The sequence below is a fragment of the Pinus tabuliformis genome, chromosome 2_1 (assembly GCF_031772625.1).
Source record: "Pinus tabuliformis cultivar Carrire ecotype Pingquan chromosome 2_1, CPIR1, whole genome shotgun sequence".
NCBI classification, from domain to species: Eukaryota; Viridiplantae; Streptophyta; class Pinopsida; order Pinales; family Pinaceae; genus Pinus; species Pinus tabuliformis.
Window position 1 is genome coordinate 542,238,395 of NC_142299.1, and position 22,327 is coordinate 542,260,721.

At 35.6% G+C, this 22,327-nt stretch overlaps 1 protein-coding gene across 4 annotated transcripts; it reads left to right on the forward strand.

Annotated features, from left to right (window-relative positions):
• The first annotated feature begins 11,958 nt into the window (after positions 1-11,958).
• On the forward strand, positions 11,959-21,710 carry LOC149201424 (wax ester synthase/diacylglycerol acyltransferase 11-like). 4 transcript variants are annotated; one of them, XM_089399715.1, is made up of 7 exons: positions 11,959-12,361; positions 12,441-13,019; positions 13,277-13,349; positions 20,506-20,639; positions 20,745-20,957; positions 21,035-21,172; positions 21,274-21,710. In XM_089399715.1, exons 1-7 carry the CDS (start codon positions 12,104-12,106, stop codon positions 21,427-21,429), a joined length of 1,551 nt encoding a protein of 516 aa, XP_089255841.1. In that variant the 5' UTR covers positions 11,959-12,103; the 3' UTR covers positions 21,430-21,710. The 4 variants fall into 4 exon arrangements, with proteins under 4 accessions (XP_089255841.1, XP_089255844.1, XP_089255842.1 ...); XM_089399718.1 differs by having other exon boundaries at positions 21,046-21,172; XM_089399716.1 differs by having other exon boundaries at positions 13,277-13,346.
• The last annotated feature ends 617 nt before the right edge of the window (positions 21,711-22,327 follow it).

Genomic DNA, 22,327 nt, shown 5'->3' on the forward strand with positions numbered 1-22,327 from the left:
CAAGATTGCAATTGTACTTTATTGGAGAAACACCAATGAGGTATGACTTGAAGTTATTTCAATTTATTTTTAAATGTAATGGAAGTTATGTGCATGGTACACTAGGAAAGCATGGGAAATTCCCAGGTTGGGTGGTTGAAATCGACTACAAGAATTAGGAGCAACAACAATGAAAGAAATTGAAACATTCAACAGTATGTTGGTAGAGTACTTTAGGAGCAGAGCTATTGTGGGGCACTGGTACGTAATAATGTCCATTGATTTCCATGAACATGCTATGACCAATATGATGGTTTTGAGGAAGGTAGATGCCTTGGTTTATGTATCTTCCGATGCGAGGAAGCCTTGCCAAGGGATGGATCACCTGGGATAGGGGACGTCGAGGGACTTGGAAAGTGAGTGACTACACGAAAGGGGGTGACCGGATTTCCCAAGGGACTGTGTAGCAGAGAAGGGAAGGTCGTGGATATATTTGTCTTGGTCATTAGCATTTCCAGATGGAATTAGATGCACATTGGGAGTGCACCCTCGAACAATGATTCAGTAACTGTTCACTAATAGGACAAGTGGCGTAGGATTGTAGCACTAGACATTGGATGCAACCTTGATTGTGGCAGTGGATTTTGGACTTCCTCGGAAGGAGGTGAATCCTAGTATTAATTTGAGGGCGGAGGTGTACTCCTCTATATTTCCTTGTTGATTGATACATGCATCGTATCCTTTATTTACTAGTTTAGAAAATGGTCATATGTGTATATGTGGTTATTGTAAATACCGTAATGAGTTGTATTATAAATCTCCAGTATGAGGTATGGTTGTTATCTAGTCATGTTGTCATGATTTTTTACTTTTGAGCAGGTCATTCATTGTAAACACTGCAACGAACTAAGCTATAAATCCCCATGAGAAGTATGTTTGTTTTCAGTGGTTTTGTTGAGTTCTCGGTGTGGTTGAACACCGAGGATGGTGTTCCCCAAGAGGGAGGGTTCTGTAACAACCCTGATGAAAAGTTCATGTAATAAAAGTTAATAAAGGAAAAACAAGACCACGGGTAAGGGACGCGTATTCCAAGCTGAATGGTGGGAAAAGATATCATAGTGGTCATTACTGGAAGTGTGTTTTGGCTAAGGAAATTGGCAAAGGCTAAGGCAAAGGCATTAAAAGGAAAAAATACATGTTTGGCACATTTATTTATGAAAATAAAGGAAATTAAGAGAAAAGTAAGGCAAAAGGTCATAGGTTGCATGTGAGGAGGAAGATGAAGGAAAATAATTGAAAATGAAGAAATTAGAAGCCTCATTAAAAAAGGACTTATGAGGATCAATTGAGAGGTCTTGTCAGTGTAGGATTCTTGGTCAGTATAAGATTTTGTTAGTTCAAGTTGGGAGCTCTCTCATTATTCTCTCTATCTCTCTCATACTCCTGGTGAATTAGAGTTTCTTGGATCACTCTAACTTGGATCAAAGAAGGGAAAGCAAGCAAATGAAAGGAAAAGCAAGCAAGGATCAAGGAAAGGAAATCAGGATCAAGCAACTTCAACATGAATGCTTGTAGGTAACCTTTTAGATGTGTGATTTCCTAGTTGGCTTGGACATGCATGGCTTTGCATGTTTGTGTATGGTTCTCTTGTTGTCGGTGGCATGGCTTTCCCTGGTTATGCCATTAGTTTTCAACGTAGCCTTGTATTTTTATAGATGTCATGGTGTTGGGATGTTTATTTCTGTTTTGAGCTTTGGTTTGCCGGATGGATTTTAGAATCCGGGGTGGAGGTGGTCTCAAGTTTCATTCCCAAAGGCCTAGGAATCCCTTTAGTGGTTTTGGCAGGATACACAGTAAAGCCTGAGGGAGCAGTCACGGTTTAGGGCATAGTGGTCCAGGTTTTGATTGCGGTAAAGCTTGAGAGACAAGCAAATGGAAAATTCCTCAAGGATAGTGATGGATTTCGGATGGCATTCAAAGTTTTGTTCGGTTGTGATCAAAGCACCAATTTTGGTGTGATAACGATTTGAAGAGGGTGGAGGTGGTTTAGCCTTTGGAGTCCCTTGCTTGTTCTTGGATTGGTTGTTCTATAACATCCCACATTCATGCTTGGAATATGGCATGGGAGCGACTGGCTGAAAGAGAGATTTGGTTCAGCCATGTCTACAGCCGGGTGGTACGTGGAAGTCCCGAACCTGGTTAGATTTGTCTATGATTAATAAAATATAAGTTTCTCTTACTTTTCCACTGATTTATATGTGGATTTAATGGTTATCATATCTATGATATTTACATGGTTTTATGCAGGTTACAAGCATGGTTCAATGACTGGTTATGTCATGGTTATTCATGTATTTACTTGTGATTATTAAATGAATAGATGTAAGACCTAATTGATGCTATTGTAGTTCCATGGATAAGGAGGTGATCCTTCTGGTCATGTTTCATAAGTTGGTTCAGTCAGTTATGCTTTGTCTTGTATCCTAAACCTGTAGGTTGCATTGATGCCAGTGTTTGACAAACTTTCAATCTCAGTTGGGGATGCTCAGGGCTAGTCCCGAGGTTGATTTTTTATTGATCAGCATTGTTATGATGTCTTTAATGAATTCTAAAATTTAGAGCAAGTTCTAGACAAAGGCCGAGATTATGGGCTATAAAAGTGGCTTAAATCCTGAGGTCGCTGGCATGTAACTAGAAATTTTGGTCCACAGTCACTAGCAGGTAGGCCTGTGAGAGTGACTTTCGGTTTATTGCTACTCCCTTGTCCATAAGATGAGAGAGACTATGGATTAGGAGGTCTAGAACAACAATGGGACTTAGGGACAGGTTGTCACAGTGTTGACTTGTCTCCTAAGGATTTTGTTGATGATATTGGATGATTGTATGTGATGTTCCATCGATTCCACTTCTTTAAGGTCAAATAGGAGGTCAAATATGATCATAGTAGCATTTCTTCTCATGTTTACCTCGATTGGCATGGTTACTTTTGGTATACCTGGGAGGGGGTGTTACATATAGCCCGTTGCAATGTATGAAATTGTGAAAAACAAGCTTTAATGGAAACCTTTTCACTTGTTTGACTTCAGACCTTTAAAAAAGTGACTTTGATTTGGTTAACACGGCTCGACTTACAAAGATCTTGTGTACTAACTTTGTCTATGACCAGGAATTATCATGTTATTTCTTTAATGCTCTCAATGGGGAAGGGAACCCGCGTGCCTACAAATGACAGTAACTTTGCGACTTGTAACGTAGCTCAATGTTAAGCCCTTGTGCGTTATAACGACTTGTGTACCACTGCAAGGTGCGTTATAGCTCAAACAAGAGAGCAAATATTTATTGTCTCACTCCCAGATTATTGCTAATATGCTCTTCCTCGCTCTAATACCAATTTGTTGGAAAGGCAGAGGAGGAAAGACAAAAAATACCACAAATAATTCACACACACAATAACACGAGTTGCGACTCTTCAATTGATCACACAAACTTGATTCATTACATTGAGCCCGGTGAAGGGTATTTATACTTTTGGACTAGCTACTCAACCAAAATAACTCAACATGCACACATACTCTAAATTCATTTTTTCTCAAACTATAACCTAACTTGAACTCACTCGACTTGACTTAGTTTTGTAACTCTCCTAAGTTTAGCCAACTCTGGCATGCCAGAGTAATTACAATTTCTAATATTATGTTGAAGCTCAAAAGATAAAGGTTTTAGTGGAGTAAGATATCATATATTCCTTGTTTCTCAATGTGTGAGTGAGTGTTTTGATAGTTAGTTATTTTATGTCAAGTTTCTAAAAACATTATAATGAATGGTATAAATAAATCTTGTTTGAATGGATTTAATAATTAAAAATATATTTTCTCTTTATAAATTATATGGCTTTTTATATAGCTTGAGTGGGCATAATGGTTGGGAGCATGTGTTTCCACCTAAGAGGTCACAGGTTCAAAACCATATGGGATAGAGTATTTATGCCATCGTAGACTTTAACAGTTAAATCACTGCGGTGGGTCCCTTGTCCCACCTCATACACCAATTTGATGCATGGCTTGGCTGTGACCTTAAACTTGAATAATAATAATAATCAACCAAATAAAATCTATATTTATCCCATTATAATAAAATTCCAAAGATAAAAGTTCCAAATCTCGACTCCTTTTATATCACAAATTGCTACTAACATAAATGATATTTAACCTCTTCATTCATGTTTTTTTTAAACAATAAACCTCTACATTTTTTAAAATGATAATGATATTTAACCTCTTCATTCATGTTTTTTTTAAACAATAAACCTATAAATTTTTTAAAACGATAAGGATTCGGAGAACATGACTAGTATTTCATTCCATGGTTGTTTCACATGGTGTTCCCCAATACTAGACTAAATGCCATAAAGACGTACCAGTCTTGCTTTGAATGAGTGCTTCATTAACTAGTTGTTTGGACTCTTTAAAATAGATTAAAATTCATAGGTAAAATTCCTTCAGATCTGTCTCTTTATTTCCATAAAATTCCTTGTTACAATGAATTAAAAATTTGACAGTAGAAGCGCTTGGATGGAAAATATCTTACATTTTGCTATGGAGTATTAAAAATCATGAAATTTTGTTATATAGTAATTAAAATTTAATAAATTGAAATGGAATAAATTATTATTAATTAATATTATTTAATTTAGAGTCATGGTTAAGTGTTAAATTGGTATGGGAGATTTTTTTGTTTGTGAGACAAGAGATCTATTTTTGCCAAGCAATTTGACCACTAAGTCTACTAAGGTATTCATATTCTACCTCTCTTGTTTTGAACCTGTAATTTTTTAGAAAGAAATACATGCTCTTAACCATTAGACCCATTCAAATTGTATAATAGAAGAATACTATTTTTATATTTTAATTTTTTGTTTTGTAAAAGATAAATTGAAATTTGAAAAAGTTATAACTTTGAAATATATATTTTTATAGAAAAACATTTTTTTAATGTATTTTTTATGTGCTAAATCCTATGTTGCCAAGAAACGTGGGTTCGGGGACGGGGACAGGGATGACATTTTTTGAAACAAAGTGTGTGGGTTCGTCAGGTAATATAATAAGATTAAATTTTAATAATTATATTTTATAGATTATAATATATATGAAATTTGAATTTGTATATTTCTCAACTTCAAACAAGAAAACTAAAATATTTATGATTTAAACTTTAAATTTTAAAGACTTAAACATGCACGTCATTGAATATTCAACATTCACATTGAAATTTCAAAATTTATAGTTTGATATCAAATGCAAATTGGAGTTTAATTGTTTAGTGTTTAGATATTAATAAGAATCATGAATCATGATATATGTCCATTTTCATACTACATTCAAAATTTGCCTTAAGGCATCTCCAAACATGAACTAAGAAATTTTAAAATATTAAAATGAAAATAGCTAAAGCCTAATGAAGAATGACTTCCTCAAGCCATGTCATTAACATCACTTAGATCTTCAGCTACCATTCTCTCCAGGTAGGAATCACTCTCATCTTGAGGCTCTTGCTCATCCATAGCAATTGGAGGTAGCTCAATAAGGCCATCTAGTTGTATCTCCTCGTCCACATAAATAGCATCATCTTTGTGTTGGTCTCATATCTTGAAAGGACCCTCCTTGTACCTAGGGTCTTTTCAAGATATGAGACGAAGTGTTCTATGAATGTACACTAAGTTCTCTACCTTCTTTGAGCCCAACCTATTTCTCTTTACTGAATGAATAAAGGCATAAGTACTCCAATTCCTCTCACAAGATGAAGAACTAGCTACTTGAAATATTAGGGGAAACCCATTAAATTAATTAAAAATTTAAAAATAAAAACTAAAACTAAAATGAAAATTTAAAATTTAAAATTAATTTCCTATACTTAATTGAGAATATTTCAAATTTTGAAGAAGATGAGCAACTCTAACTAGCTACCTGTCCAAGTAACCATATGGCAAATTGCTACAACTCACGAGAATCAACACCACAAAACCACCACCAATCATTTTGATCCGTCTTCTTGCGTCTATCTACCAAAGATGCATGTGAGCCAAAGACACCTCAGTCACGTGAAAATTGGGCAAACTGAAATAATTTGTTAGAGGTTTCTTCTGTACTACCATAAATTTTCTTGACAGCATTCAAGAATCCTTTGAACACCTCTCTATCTTTGGATGGAGACCTCCTTCCTATCGTGGGATCATACCATTTTGGATTAACTGCATAAGCTACCATATGAAGAGGGGTGTTCAGTTTATTCCAATGCCCATGTATAAACTCTTTCAGTTGTGGCCATAGAGTAGGATCCTTCCTATCTATGATGGTTTGGATCCTGTCACGCATGGAGTCCGTGTTCTCATAAATCTCACCTAAACATGGACCATTTTCATCTGCATAGCAGATCATATCACAAATTGGTTATATAATATCCACAACAAATTTGGCATCAACCCAAAAATGATCATTCAAAATTAACCTTTTCACCTCCAAAGCTGCATCTAAGGTAGATAACCTCCACTGTTCCCACATGTCACTGACGACTATAGCAGATAAAGCCTCCTTCATCTCCACAAGCCGCCTAAGTAAAATGTAGTAAGTTGCAAATCTGGTATCTGCTGGTTTAAGAAGCTCCATTTTTGCATACTTGCGGTAAATGGCTTGTGACTGATGATAGTTGCATATAAACATTTGAATTTTGCAGCCCTTTTCAACTAATTCTTGAATCCATTCAATTTTACCAATGTCCTTCAATGCATTATTCAAATAATGCACTACACATGGTGTCCAAAAAATATTCCTAGGTATATCAAGGACAAAACTAAAATATTAATAAATCAAAAACTTTATTGTTTAAAATTAAAAAAGTTAAAAGTTTAAAAACCAAACTTATATTCAAAATTAGAAACATAATTCATGTAATTTAAATAGAAGATAAATCAAACTTGAAAGTTGAAACTTGTCACTTACTTGTACTCCTTCTGAACCATTGCCCCTGCTTCTTTGCAAACTGGAGCTGCATTATTAATAACTTTAAAAACATTGGATGGCCCCACCTCTGCAATGGCATCACATAATTGGTCTTTTAAGAACATAGTGTTCTTTTCTTGACCAGAACAATCAATGGTCGTGAGAAAATAAGGGCCAGACATGGAAGAGACAATGATGTTTATTAATTGATGATTCCTACAATCAGTCCATCCATCCATGACAATTGAGCATCCATCTACACTCCAAGATGCCTTCAAGGGTGCCATTGCCTTCTCAAGATGAGCTTTCTCCTTGTCCACCAATAAGGTTCGGAGCTTCTCATAACTAGGAGCTTTAGACCCTTGAGGTCCATCATTAATAGCGCAAACCATTTGCTCAAAATAGGGGGAACGAGCTGCATTGAAGGGAATGCCACATGCAAGAAAAAATTTGCTATTGCAAGATCAACACCCTCCCTACCTTTCACATAAAACATGTCATAAAGGCCACCAAGTTTAGGCTTCTTGTGTGTTTGTCTGGTAGTGATTTTTGATGCTCTAGATGACACTCACACATGCTCATCACCAACTTGAACTTCATCATCAGATGGTTGTTCTTCTTCATTTGAATCATCATTTTCATCCACATTATGACATGGCCTAGAGATTTCTTTAATTTCCTTACCATCAGCCTTTTGTTGCTCTCTTTGTGCACTAGGGAGTCTAGTTGGATCATTAAGCATCAACATCCTTCCTTGGTATCTGCATAAAATGAGCTTTAACTCTGGTATAACTCCATTTCCATTCAAGCTGACATAAATTGCATTTTATTGTTGTTGTCCCCCCAACACCCTTTGGAAGATTTTGCCTATCCACATATTTCCAAAGTTGATATTGTGGATTTGATGAAGATATTTTTTATTTTGCAAATTTTGGAAGACAATTTGAATATGTTTAACAAAATTCAAAGTAAAATTTATGTTAATAGATGTTAATAATAATGAGAGACTAAGCTATATTTTATGACAACATAACATTCATTTCTGTGTAACCATGATAGCTATGTGAGAGAGCTCAAAGCTACTATTAAGATACAAATAATAATGCAACCAAAAAAAGGTCCAGCCAAACCACACCCACAAAAATATTGCACAAAATAGAAACTGCTCAAAAAGCATATGGTTGACCAGATCCTTCAAAAATATCAGTGTCATAGATTTGTCAGTATATGGCCTAGTGTATTAGGCTAGGGAGGATTCTTTTAGTCTTTCGAATCTTGAACTGAAACAATATTCTAATAACAGATTTCTAGGTTTTCAAATGGGCATTCCTAGGTAACTTCCAGATGTGCAAAACAGAAAATTAAAAGAATTTTTTTTTAGTGTTTTAAGGTGGTTGAAAGGGAGGACAAGTGCCTAGATCCAATACTGGGAAATGGAGTTAATAGGGCAGACTTACAAGTAGTTCTAATAACGTTATTACTATTAGGGAAAACTGCACTGCAAATTGCTACAACAAGCCTAATATAGCTGTAAATTAATGCATAAATTTATCAAGGGTCCGACAAGAGATACACCTCCAAGCTTATCAATGGTGTTTCCTACTAAGGAATTAATTTATTAAACTGTGCAACGCCTCCTAAAATGATAGATGCAATAAGATTATTAATTTATTTCAATTAATAAAAAAGTCTCAATCCATTTCAAAAGAAGAGTCTCTGTCCATTGAGATAGTGGATACAAGTGCTAGGAAAGAGGCACTTGGCTAGAGGAAAGATGAAATTTTGGGCAGGAGATCTCCTTGGCTTTCCAGTAAAGGATCCCTACCACTAGTTCCAGGTAATGAAATGGCTTACCAAGGTATAAATTATACAGTTTCCAATCTTTACATTGATAATTGTGAATTTTGCAATAAAGGCCCAAAGATGCCAAATATTTCCTCAGGATTTGTTTCCTTTCTCTAAGACAAAAACATTAGCTAGATTTTGAAATAAGAATTGACAAGTCATAGCAAAGCCTTTTCTTATTCAAAGTTCAAACTAGACATAAAAAATGAAAAACATTTAATTTTGAAGAAAAGTGCAGGGTTGAGTCTATTGTGCTCGCATAAACTGCTGGAAGTTGTCTTTATTCATGTCTTTATCCAAAATTCATTGTGAAAGAATTGTGTCTGGCTAGATTCATGCCATGAGCGAAATCACAGGAGAGCCACTCGAGTCTAGACTCCAAACAAAAATTTAAAAACAACAAAGAAAAACTAAAATAGAGAAAGTCCATGCCTACATTGCTTCCACTGTGGTAAACATACCCTTCACGTGTGGCATCATGAAACAAGTTTTTGGCATTTTGCATGTGAAAAAATCAGAATCGACATTCACCAATAAGGCTTCAAAGAAATCCTCTCACATGAAGAAGAATGCAATCATATATTTCCAAAAGCCTAAAAAAGAGTATTTGCCAACCTGAACCAACGTCTCGCCTCTCTACCCAGCGCAAACACCAGCTCAAACTTCCTGACGTCTCTGTGTCACTGCCCTGCACAAACAACGTCCTCTGCACAGTCAAATGCTGGTGATGGAATAGTCAAATGGCCTAACGCCTAACGCTAATGCTGGTGCTCTGTCTGTCTGAAGGTGAAGCCTAATGCTTCCGTCGTCGAAGGTGCTGTGTCCATTGCCGCTGGAAATGGGTAAACGAGTTGAACAGGTGAACCAAAAATGAAATTCGATGGGTAGATGGGTTAGTTAAAAGTTTAGGTTTACTTTTAGTTTTGCTTTGGAAAATATAAATAGACATAGGTTTCAAATTTCAATATTTTTTTAATTTTATGTTTTAAAAATTAATTTTTAAGTTTTTGACATTTGTTAATATTATATTATTAAATTTTAAATTTTATTTTTTAAATTTCAATAAAAAAATGTTTAAAAATTAAATTTTTAATATAAATTTTTCCTAAAGAACCCAAAGAACTTGATTTTTGGCTTTTGAGTACCGATCCTATGGGTTCGCAGTACCCATTAAAGGAAAAAAAACTCAATCTTTTTATGAGTTCGCAGTACCTATTTAAGGAAAAAAAACCCATTTTTTTTATTTTTGAGAATTCGGTTCTTCATAGAAAAACAGATTCATAGAAAAACCTGATTCTTATAGATTATTTTTGTTCTTAAAAGAAAAGTTGTACCCGAATCCAATACTTGGGACTGGAAACCCGAAACAAATTCAAGAACGAGTACAACATAAACTAAATCTTAATTTAAAAAATAAAAATTTACAATCTCTTTGGAACAAATTATAATTTAAAAAACTAAAACTCAAAACAATTAAAACTCCCTATATTATTATTTATTACTACCTTACAAAATATTTATGTTACTTTCTTACAAAATATTTATGAGTTGAAAATGAAATTAATTTTAATACTATAATATACATCGTTCACCATGCGAATTACTGTTCTATATACTTTGTAGCTATGTCACTTAAAATCCTATATCATTATGTATTCCTATCTTATACCATATTTGTATAATCCTCTTACAAAGCGTTTGTCATTTTAAGATAATTGATTTTAATACTATAATATAATATTCAGCATCGAACACATGAAAAGTATTTAATATTCTGTATATGTGTCATTGATCAGTCAAAAAGCAACGCCAAATTAATGTGTGCAATAAGAAATTAATCCAAAGATTCCCAAGACACTACTCGTATTTAATTCAATGGTTATCTCACACGTTTATCGGTAACAAAAAATTAATGTTAATACTATAATATAATATACATCATCCAACACATGCAAAGTATTTAATACTCTGTATATGTACAATACAAATCAAACACATGCCATGCAATCCCAAATTAATAGCCGTAATCGTGTTTAAATAATATACATCATCCAACACAATGTCGGTGGAGGTTGTTGGTCAGTAAAGTTGGACTCGTAAACACTGTGAGGCTTTGTGTTCAAAGCTGAGCGAGGGCGCGCCAAGCCCGCTCACTTTTTATCAAAGAGATTTAGAATAGTTGGTGAAGGAGCACATTGTTAAGGCTTTGTAAGCAAAGGTCACCGGTTCTAGTCTCGCCCATACCTATAAGCAAAGGTCACCGGTTCTAGTCTCGCCTGGATACCAAAAAATCCAGAAAATCTAGCATGGTTTCCGCTGGTGCAGCTCAGGCCAATCCTCGGGTGACATTGACAGCTCACCCACTTATCAACCAAAAAAAATATACATCATCCAACACATGCAAAGTATTTAATATTCTGTATATGTACATTACACTCCAACACATGCCATGCAATCCCCCGGGTGACTTTGACGGCTCACCCACTTATCAACCAAAAAAAATATACATCATCCAACACATACAAAGTATTTAATATTCTGTATATGTACATTACACTCCAACACATGCCATGCATTCCCAAAATAATAGCCATAACCTAAGGAGATTGCTTTTATGCCTTAAAAGTAATGGAAATTCTAGTGATCTGGTAATGATTTGAGCCTGATGCGATCCCCAAGTGACATTGACTGCTCACCCACTTATCAACAAAAAAATATACATCATCCAACACATGCAAAGTATTTAATATTCTGTATATGTACATTACACTCCAACACATGCCATGCAATCGCAAAATAATAACCGTAACCTAAGGAGATTGCTTTTATGACTTAAAAGTAATGGAAATTCTAGTGATATGGTAATGATTTTTGTAAATGTAGGTGTTGAATCTATTTTCATTATAAAAATATTATTCAAACACTATATTTACAATTTTTTTTGAAATTTTTTTATCCAAATTCAAACCACTTTAACCATATTTAAAAAAATTTCAAACCACTTTAACCATCATTAAAAAAAATTCTTCTGGCAATCCGAATTAATAAACTTTCATATCCTAAATTAATCTTAAGATTCCACAGGCATTACTTGTATTTAATTCAATGGTTTCACATGGTGTGGCAGATATACCGATTCTGCGCTACATGGCCAAGCAACACCTGTGTCCGTGCAACGTACCAGTCACTGCTACCATCGTTGGCCACGAAGGGACGAGGAAGGGACTGGACTCCTGGCCTGGCCGATATATATAGACGGTAGTGGCTGCTATGTCTAGCAATCCATGGTTTCTATTCCTGAAACAGTTCATAACATGGGCCTCAAACTGCGCATTCCGAATCTGTGCAGAGGTGAAAAACGTAGAGAAGGGCAATTAGGGCAGCCAGTAGACGTGGTTAGCATGGCTTTCAACAGCTCGCGATTGTCTTTGTGCGTACATGGCATCTTCGAATTCGAAGAAGCCATTACAGATATATCTCGTTACAAGAAAGCTTGCGCAAATGCTCTCCTATCGACCAATCCACTTTTCTCTTGTATAATGGTAAAATACACCTAATGGTACATGATTTGTTTTATACACTAGTGCACTTTCGTTTCTGAGATTGTGATTTATTTTGCAGAAGGCTGATGATCGGGGACTGTTGCGATGGCAGAAAACAACTGTGAACACCGATAACCACACATTTATTGTAGAGTTTCCACCTGGCAAAGAATCTTACGATGCCGTTGTCGATGAGTATATCTGTAAAATGTCGCTCACATGTCTTGATCAGTCACGTCCACTGTGGGAGCTCCACTTCCTGAATTACAAAACGAGGAAGGCCGGAGCCACCATGGTTGTTAAGGTCCACCATTCCCTTGGAGATGGGATTTCTTTAATGTCGACGTTGTTTTCTATTTGCAGGAGAGTCGACAATCCTCATCTCCCGCCCACCTTTCCTACTGCCAAGCGCAGTATTAAATCCACTTCGCCGGACATTACAGTAGCTAAGTTTTTTCCCAGACTTGGTTATATGATGCTCGTATTATGGTACACTCTGGTTGATGTGATAAGCTCTGTACTGAGAGCGATAGGAAGGATTGATGACAGCAAGCTTCCTATTCGAGGACCTAGAGGAGTCGAAAAAATGCCCGTTGCGCTGCTTTCTGCTACTTTTCCCCTCGAGGATATCAAACAAATTAAGAATTCCGTAGGAGGGGTATGTAGTATCAGTTATTTTTAGCTTGTAGATTTTGAAATATTTTTGAAATCAGACTTTTTCACTTTGACTTTGTTCTTGTTAATCAAAGGTTTGAAACTCTCTTTGTATATCAAATTTCTAAAATATTTCAAAATCAATTTTTTTTGGGTAATATTTCATAATCTACACTAAAATTGTGATATCAGATTAATAATTCTTATTTCTCAAGTCTAATTCATATGCATCTTTACATATATTTTTGATTTTCCCTGCAGACGGTCAATGATGTGATAACAGGAATAATTTTCTCAGGCATGCAACGCTACTTACAGATCAGCCTCTCAGGTGGTATGCCAGCTAAGCCCATTGATCATGCTTATTACTACATTCATCCTTATTGCTTCAGAGTTTAACATCATTCATTCTCATGGCAACTGCGTTCTGTTTCTAACATATTACTCGACTATTTCTGTTGTCAGTATACTATTTTAAGCATAACGTTATGTTTGTATTAGTATGAATATATTTTATTCAAAATATTAGGGCAGTATACCAGATTGATAAAATCAGTTAATTTATTTTGATAATTAAGATCTATCAAAAAATGGATTTATTTTTAGATTATATTTTATTTTTTGAAGGTATAATGGGTTGAAATATAATGGATTAATTTTATTTTTATTTCTGGAATCACTTCTGACCTCCAATTGGGCTAAATATGTTGTAAAGGTTGGTCCAAGAAGTCATATTGTATACACGTATATAGAGTTACCTCAATATATGCCCCTAAGTTCCGTAGGTAAATCAGGCATAGGTGGACTAACAATATGCAGGTGTTCAGGTGTAGCTGGTCCTAGTAGCGTATTCACGTCTACAATGAGTAGCTGCGCCTAAGTCGTATTCACGTCTCCACTAAGTATATGCCCCTAAGTTCCGTAGGTAACTAAGGCATTGGGTGACGAACCAGAGAAATAGGAGTGTCTCTCCCTCCATCCTCCGGCCCTGTCCCGAGGTGTTGCTAGCTAACCTAACTCAACATATTGGGGTAATGCCTGCCTATCTGTCTGTCTTTTCATAGTGTCCCGGGAACGTAAGGTAAACAAAAAAACACGATGTCTGATTTGACCAACAACCAAATAAGTAACGTAAGGGTAACCCTATAGGTACTAGCTTGCTTCCTTCTGGGCTGAGTATTCGTGTATAGGTAGGGGTCAAGGTGAATGTAATAAGTAATGGAGGGACAGCAGGTCCGAGGTTGAAAGTGAAAAGTAAGCAATAAAGTGGCTGGTCCAACACTCTCGGGTCTGGTCCTCAATCAAACACTCACTATCTTAAGGTTCTGGTCCTCAATCAACCACAATCGTAAGGGTCTGGTCCTCCATCCTACACTAGCGTAACGTAAGGGGTTTGTCCCCTGAGGTCTGGGGCTGTCTTGGTCGTATGCTCGGGTGGTAAGGTAAAAGTCGGTCAAAGTAAGGGTAGGTGTTTTCTGGCTGGTCCTACAATACCGTCTGGGGGTGAGCACCATTAGTTCAGGGGAATCCTTTCTTTGTCGTATGCTCGGGTGGCAACCGGTATTCAAAGTAAGGGTGAGTGTTTGCTGGCTGGTCCTATGGGTCCCCGCTCCGTGGTATAGATGATTTGGAAGATCTAAAAAAGAGGCATTTCTCTATTTCCCATATTACCCCAATATGAAGTATGGACAACGTATCATAGAGGTTCAGAACAGCATCGATTCCTTTTCCGACAAACTTCGGTTGTTCCGATACATATACATATACATATATTGAGAAGATCTAGTATTTCAAAGAAGCTTCTAACGTGATTGATCAATGGATGGGAAGAAAAGCGGTGTGAAGCAGGTTCATATCGTGTGGGTCCCAATTCGAGTCATAAAACGCATTCTGGCATAAGCATCTTGGGGGTCCAAGAGAAATTGATGAAGCCCAAAACTCCCATGATTTGGAAGCATGATTTGGAAGGCAACTAACGACTAACAACAATGCGTAGCGTATCAACAACTCAATATCAGAAACTCATTGTTGGTTGAGTGAGTAGCGGGAACAACAAGGCCCCCTCGCGAACTCTAGAAGGAAAATCACAAGGCCCCCTATTTTTGTTACTCCCTCAAATTACCCCAAAATGATCTCTTTAAGTCCAATTACTATTTTGACCTATTTTTGGCATGGAACTGAAAGCAAGCATAGGTGATGGTGTGGAAGAACAGAAAGCGTAATGTGTGGAAGAACAGAAAGCGTAATATGGGGGATGAACTTATCCCTCGATGTGTACGTGATATGTGGATATGATTGGGCCGTGATCTGGGAATGATGGGGACGCTTTTCTGGTAAGATGTTGGTTGGTGCGGGTTGAACTGAAAAGTGAAAGCGTAAAGAAAGCGGACTGCGTATTGAACGGAAAGCGGGAATGATGGGGACGTGTGCTATAAGATTTAGTAATAGAGCGAATTCTTTTGTATGGTTCGTATTGGGGCGTGATCTGTGAATGAAGGGTACGTGATACAAGATAAGGTGAGATAGCTTATTATTCTGAATGGCCTATCTCGGTCGATGTTGCTAGTGTCTGGTGTACTGCCTATCTTGTAAGATGGTTCAGTTGGGAACGGTTTTCTCGGAAGATGATATCAAGTGTCTTAATTAATTCAATCCGGGAAGCCCTCTCCTCTCCAGGCACCCACCCGTAATACCTCTGCAGTAAATGCACCCACGCCACTCGTAAGACTGTTGTCAAAAATCCGAAATCTCAAATCAATAGAATGTCCCGTAGCGAGCGTTATAGGCTCTAGTTTCGAGGTATAGTTGTAGGTTTTTCTTATAGGTGAATTTTGAGGTCAAGATCGAGGTAAAGAAAGTAAGAGTTCAAGTTCTAGGTCTAGTTTGAGGTTCTAGGGCTGGTTTCAATGAGCTGCTATGGGTAATGCCAACTTCCTGTCAATGGTGGTCAATATGACGAATCTGCAATGAAACAGGGGAGTGCGCTATAATGAATTGGCTATCAGCAATGGGCTATCAACAAGGACCACCTCCTGTAATAATACTTTCTATCGGCGACCACCAACACACTTGTAATACATGTCCTGTGTGGTGGCTTGCTTGATAGACGTGTCCTGGGCAGGCGGACTGAAAGCGGACTGATGTGGAAAGCGTATTGAACGTAAAGCGGTAATGGGTAATGCATGTATGTGGGGATGGGAAATGAAGGGGACGTGATCTGTAATGATGAGGACGTGGTATGATGGTGCGATTCTTGTTCTGTGAAATTGTACCTCGATGGGGTAACTTAGCCCTCCTTGATGGGTACGTTATCTGTGTAGTTTATTGGGCTGTGAGCTGGGGAATGGATGTGTACCTAAGATGTGTATCAGTTGAAACGCCTCTCAAATAAGACGATGAAGTTGGAACGCCCCTCTCGGCAGACTCATCATTTGTAACTTGTCTCCCCGAAATACTTCTCAGTTTCTACAAATCAATCGGGTCTAGCCTCCCTGGAGGCTCAGTTGCTTGTGAAGCGTCCTCCCCCGTAATATGTGCTCTGTTGCCCGTCTGGTGGACCACCTGACCTACCTCAAACGATGTTCTCGTCCGGTGTACCGCCTTTCTTGTAAGATGTATCAGTGTTTGGGAACGGTATTCTCGTAAGATGTGTCAGTTGTTGGAGTGTGGAGTGTGTAGTAGGGGAGTTAGTAGTTGTAGATTGGAGTTTGCAGTTTGGGAAATTGGATCTTGGGAGTTGGGCCTTATCAGTGGATGTCCCCTAATATCGGGAGGTGATATGTATATGGATCGGGATGTGAGATGACTCGTATTAGGCCATGAGGTTGTTAGTTGATCAGGAGTGATATGTGGAATGAAGGGCGTAGTGGGGAATGCGGGAATGCGTGGATGTGGGGATGCGTGAGACTGACGGGAGAGCGGAGGAAACAAGGAGAGGAAAGCGTTGATGAAACGAGCTGTGAACGAGACGGCTATATACATGGGACGATGACTATGTGCTGTTAACAAAGGCTATGTGCCATTGGACCAAGGCTAAGCAATACCTTGGCTAAGCAATACCTTCACAGATATCTAATAGAGCTCATTATGTACGATGCTGCACCTGAGGATCATTGACAGATCACATCTTTCGAGATAGGTTTGTAATTAATCGGATAGGCTGGGTCGATATTGGAATGGGCTTCTTTTTCTTCTTTTTTTTAAATATTGATGATCTGGATTTCATAATCATAAAATAATCTTAAGTTAATACAGTCAAACCTAATAAATGAGATGATTCTTAATTTAATACACAATCAAACCTAATAAATGAGATGATTCTTAATTAATACACAATCAAACCTAATAAATGAGATGACAAGTGTTTGAACCGATTTTGAGCTTCAAAGAAACCAATTAAATTTTCAAAACTTTTTTTATTTTTCTGCAAATTGTTCAATCGTTTCGAATCGATCGACTTCCCTCTGTGCCCACTGTTGAGCGTCTGAACGAATGAAGAGGCCGTCCATTTATTTTACCTTGTTCCCCGCATATCTAATAAAACACTATTGCTCTTGTTATATTTTGTGGGTATGAGTTAAATTTTCGTTATCTGTTTGTTTAGTCTTTTCCGGGTTCATTGATGATAACATCACTGCAAACCTTTTCCAAATAAGTGCAGAGCCTTAGAAAGATCGAGTACTCTTGTGCTGCATTTAGTTTTTGCACCCATTACATTGTGTTGCAGATTTTGTTGGTAGACAGCATTACAATGGATAGGGGCACGACCAGAGATATTGCTGAGTTGGAAGCGAATAGCATGGTTGGGATGTATTTACAGTAAATGTATCAAATTACAGTTGGTAAGGGGATTGTGAGTAGATTTTTTTTTCAAAACGAACAAAGCTTGATTGTATTAACTAAATAACCATAATAAACCAAAATACATCTGGATATAGCCTGATATGAGATATAACCAAACCTTTACAATACTGTAGAAGAGAGAAAACTAGTTCTGATATGGCATGAAGCCAAGATTCCCTCGAAACTAATGAAAAATAATAAAGTTTTGAGCAGCCAAAAAACAATTAACCAGATGGGGATATAAAAGCTTTAAACAGATAGCTAATTAACTAATGAAAAATAATAAAGTTTTGAGCAGCCAAAAAGCAATTAACCAGATGGGGATATAAAAGCTTTAAACAGACAGCAATTAGCTATAGTAGATAAAGTCTTAAAAAACCCCAAGTGTGGCCTCTTTCCCCACCTGTACGAGGACATACATATAATACTACAAGGTATAGTAAGATAAAACAATATCCTGAAAACATAAGTGGGAAATTTATGATGAAATATAAGATTTATGTGCCTGGAAGAGAGAATTTTTGAATCGAAAAAGTGTCTGCTTCAATAATTATATCCATATTTCAGAATCTCGTTTGTGTAAGAAGTCTTTTCTTTGATAATATATCAGCCTGGAAATTTTGAGCTCTGTTGAATAGAATAGTCATCCTTCTTGAGAAAATTAATTCTGTTCAACCACCCAGATAGATACTGTTTTTTAATATGATTATTTCTTGTGATATGATCAATTATTATTTTGGAATCACTGAATATCTGAAAAGACTGGATATTTAGAAAAAAGCTAAAAATAAGAAGTCCAGTGAGTGACATTACTTATTTTAAGTAATGAAGTTGTCCAAAAATATTTAATTAACTCATTATTTACTAATGAAAGATCAAGTTATTTTAGTGCTACGATAGTTTATGTGTTTCCATTTAATTAGTATTATGTGTTTCTATTTAACTAGTATCAATCATAGTTACCCAATACCCCTGAACCATTCGTGAGTTCGATTCGTATTTCGAATACTTAGATAAAAAAAATTCGATCCGGTTTATATTAGCCGCCTGCTGTGAGGGTGTGCATTCCTAATCAGGCTCTTATTATTTCTGAGCTTATTTTCTGCAGATTCATATTACTTATTATCTCTTGCTTGTAAGCCTGGCAGGTAATACCTAATCTGGGACTTAGAGGTGGAATCAAAATTTAGTTAATCTAATTTTTTTTATTAGATAAACGAATGAAATCATAGTTTTTTTTAATTAGTTAAAAAAAAAGCATGGTTTACTATAAGATCTATTAATTTGCTGGTCTAAAATGGTAAATACAATTATTCCTAAACACAAAATATATGTTAATGGAGGCAAGATAGCAGGTAAAAGGGAAACTCATGTAAAATGGAAACTAATAGGGAGAAGAAATTTTCCCAGATTTTAAAATTTACTCAAAATGGAAACTAATAGAGAGCTGAAATTTTCCCAGATTTAAAAATTTTAGTGTTTCTTTTAATATTTTAAAAAATTAACCAAGGTAATAAGGAAGGGAAATTTTGAAGTTGAGCAAATTTTATAAATATAATTGATTTTTTTATATATATTTAGGTTAAGAATTGATTTTCTATATATATTTATGTTAAGAGGAATTTTATAAAAATAAGTTTTGAACATTTAATTTTTAAATGTGTTAACTATAAAAAAAAAAATTTAAAATGAAATCAGAAACTAATGACCAATATTTGAGTTTTGTATATTATATTGATTAAAATTATTTAAATTTCAAAATAAATGAGAAGAAAATGAAGACAAAGTATTTAAATTATATATATATATAAATATATATAGATAGTGTTCAATTTTTTCCAAATTGAATTTTTTTCATCAAACTTTTTTATCGTATCATATTGAATTCGAATCCAAATCCAAATTCAAATTCAAACTTGATAACTATGATAATTCAAACTTGATAATTATGATATCAACGAAAAAGAATGGATGTCTGTAACAATTTGCTATTGATAATTTTTGTTATCATCTAAATTCAAACCACCCAGATGGATTGAAAATTGAAAACCATCTTTATATATAATCGTTCTTTTAACTTCAGAAATTTTGAAGATGTTATATATATATATATATGAGATTACATCGATATTTATATTTTTACATCAGGTTTATATTGCTTTTATATACCCGGCCTCCTCTATAAAAAGAATGGTTGGTAGCTGCTTCTTGATGATAAATTATACACTGGATTCCTAAAGGAACCAAAGCTTAATACCCGATGCTTTTGAAGGAAGCTTAGAATTCTAATTAATTAACCCAAAGTTATTATGGGCGATTATCCTTTTCCAGGTAGCAGAGTAATAAATTTCCATTAATTGATTGATATACATCTATGAGGCTTATATCAACCATAAATGTGATTGTGCTTAAATAACATGTATGTTAATTTTAGATTTAAAATTATTTTTATTAATTTAAAATTTATTAAATTTAATAAAAAATATAAATAAAATAAAAATAAACCTTTTGCCAAAGTTTGTACAGTTAAAAAAATCTCGTTTGACCAATTAACATTGGTAATGATCAATGAAATATATTTTGATTGGGTCCCTTTTCATGTTTTCAATTAGTATTTTCATGAAACACACTTTGTAATATGTATGCAGTTGGAGAATATGGTATACAAGATGCTTACAAAAAGAGGTTTGACAGACCAAAAGACGATGTTATTAAACAATTGAAGAACTCCAAACTCACAGCATTATCTATGATAAACACGAGAACGATGGCTGGATTACAGGTTCTCTCTTTGACAAACCCATCACATTTCAAATAAGTTTATCCATATAAGAGCGTTGCCTAGACAAACATATTTTGAGATCTGATGACGGCGTAAACCGTGCAGAACATGGAGGAGATGTTAAAACCAAAGGCTCAAGTGCCTTGGGGAAATCACATTGGTTTTTTGCCGGTGGAAGTACCTCTAATGGGAAAGCTGGAGAATCCTCTGGATTTTGTGAAAATGGCAAAGCAGAGACTCGACAGGCATAAAATATCCTTGGGGGTCTTTTTCCTCGTCAAACTACCGAGATATATAGCGATGTTGAAAGGACGACGGGTACGTTCACTGGATCTATTATAAAAAGTATGAAACTGATTGAGTGTTACGGATTCTTAATTCTGAGTTTCATACAGGCAATGTGTAGATATATATACAAGGCTCTGTCCAATACAACAATGATGTTATCAAACATGATCGGCCCAATGGAGAAGGTAGCAATTTATGGGAATCCAATAAAAAGTTTTTCGTTCTTTGTAACCGGCTTGCCTCAAGTGAGTAAATAGGTTACTTCTGTTTTCCCATTATTTTTCTTTTGATTGGAATCAAAGTGCTCTCCCATATCTCTTTGGAACTGAGGAACTTCTTGTTGCAGGCGCTGGGAGTTTTTATTGTGAGCTATATGGACTCTGTCCTGGTGCAAGTTCACGCTCACAAGGATTATGTGAACGCTGATATCCTCGTCAAGTGTTTCATGGAAGCCATGGAAGAAATGAAGAAATCCCAGTTTCATTACGTCATAGAGACGTGAGGGCTTATGCCACCTTTGTAATCTTTTGAATAATGCATCTAGTCTCAAGACGTTTTAGGGTTTATGTGATCGTCAAACAGTACTTCCCGTTAGAGATGTGATTCCTGGTGTGTAACCTCTTCGATATTTTCGTCTTTAGAGAAGGATGTTAATTTGGAAAATTTTAGAAATTTTTAGAATTGGTTAGAGATTGAGTAGTTAAGATAGAACTGAGAATCCAAATCCAAATCTTTGAGATGAAGTTTTTTCTTCAAAAAATTCGAGAGTTTTCTTCCTCAATAATAAACAGCTATGTAATTTAAAAAAATAATTTAATAAATATTATATTTGTTTTTGAAAATTTTGTTCCTCTAAACTCTGTAGCAGAAGTGCATGCTTTGAAGTCATAGATATTTTCTTTCATTATTAGACTTAATTATAGATATTTTCATTTTCATTATTAAATTTAATTAGAGATATTTTGGTTTTCAACAATTTTCTTTATTATTTTTATTTTTATTATTAAATTTAATTATAGATATTTTCATTTTCTCTATTAAACTTAATTATAAATATTTTCTTTTTCTTTTTCATTAATTGTGTTTATTCTGATTAAGTTTTCGTTAAACAATTCCTCTAACAAAATAATAATTTCTGAATATGTGACAGATTATTCGCAACAAATGTAATATCCCCACGGAAACGGTAAATATCTTAATTGCTGTTCTAAAAAAACAAATTGGACAATATTGTTATTTTCTATTAGTTGAATAATAAACTATTAATTTTCTGAAGCAAGGAAATGGTTGAGTGATAAGAGATTTGGATAACTTCTCATGTAAGAAGTAAAAAAGTGCAGTTGCCAAGAATACCCTAACTGCCTCCCCTAACTGAAACACCCCAGAGGAAAAAGTGCTGG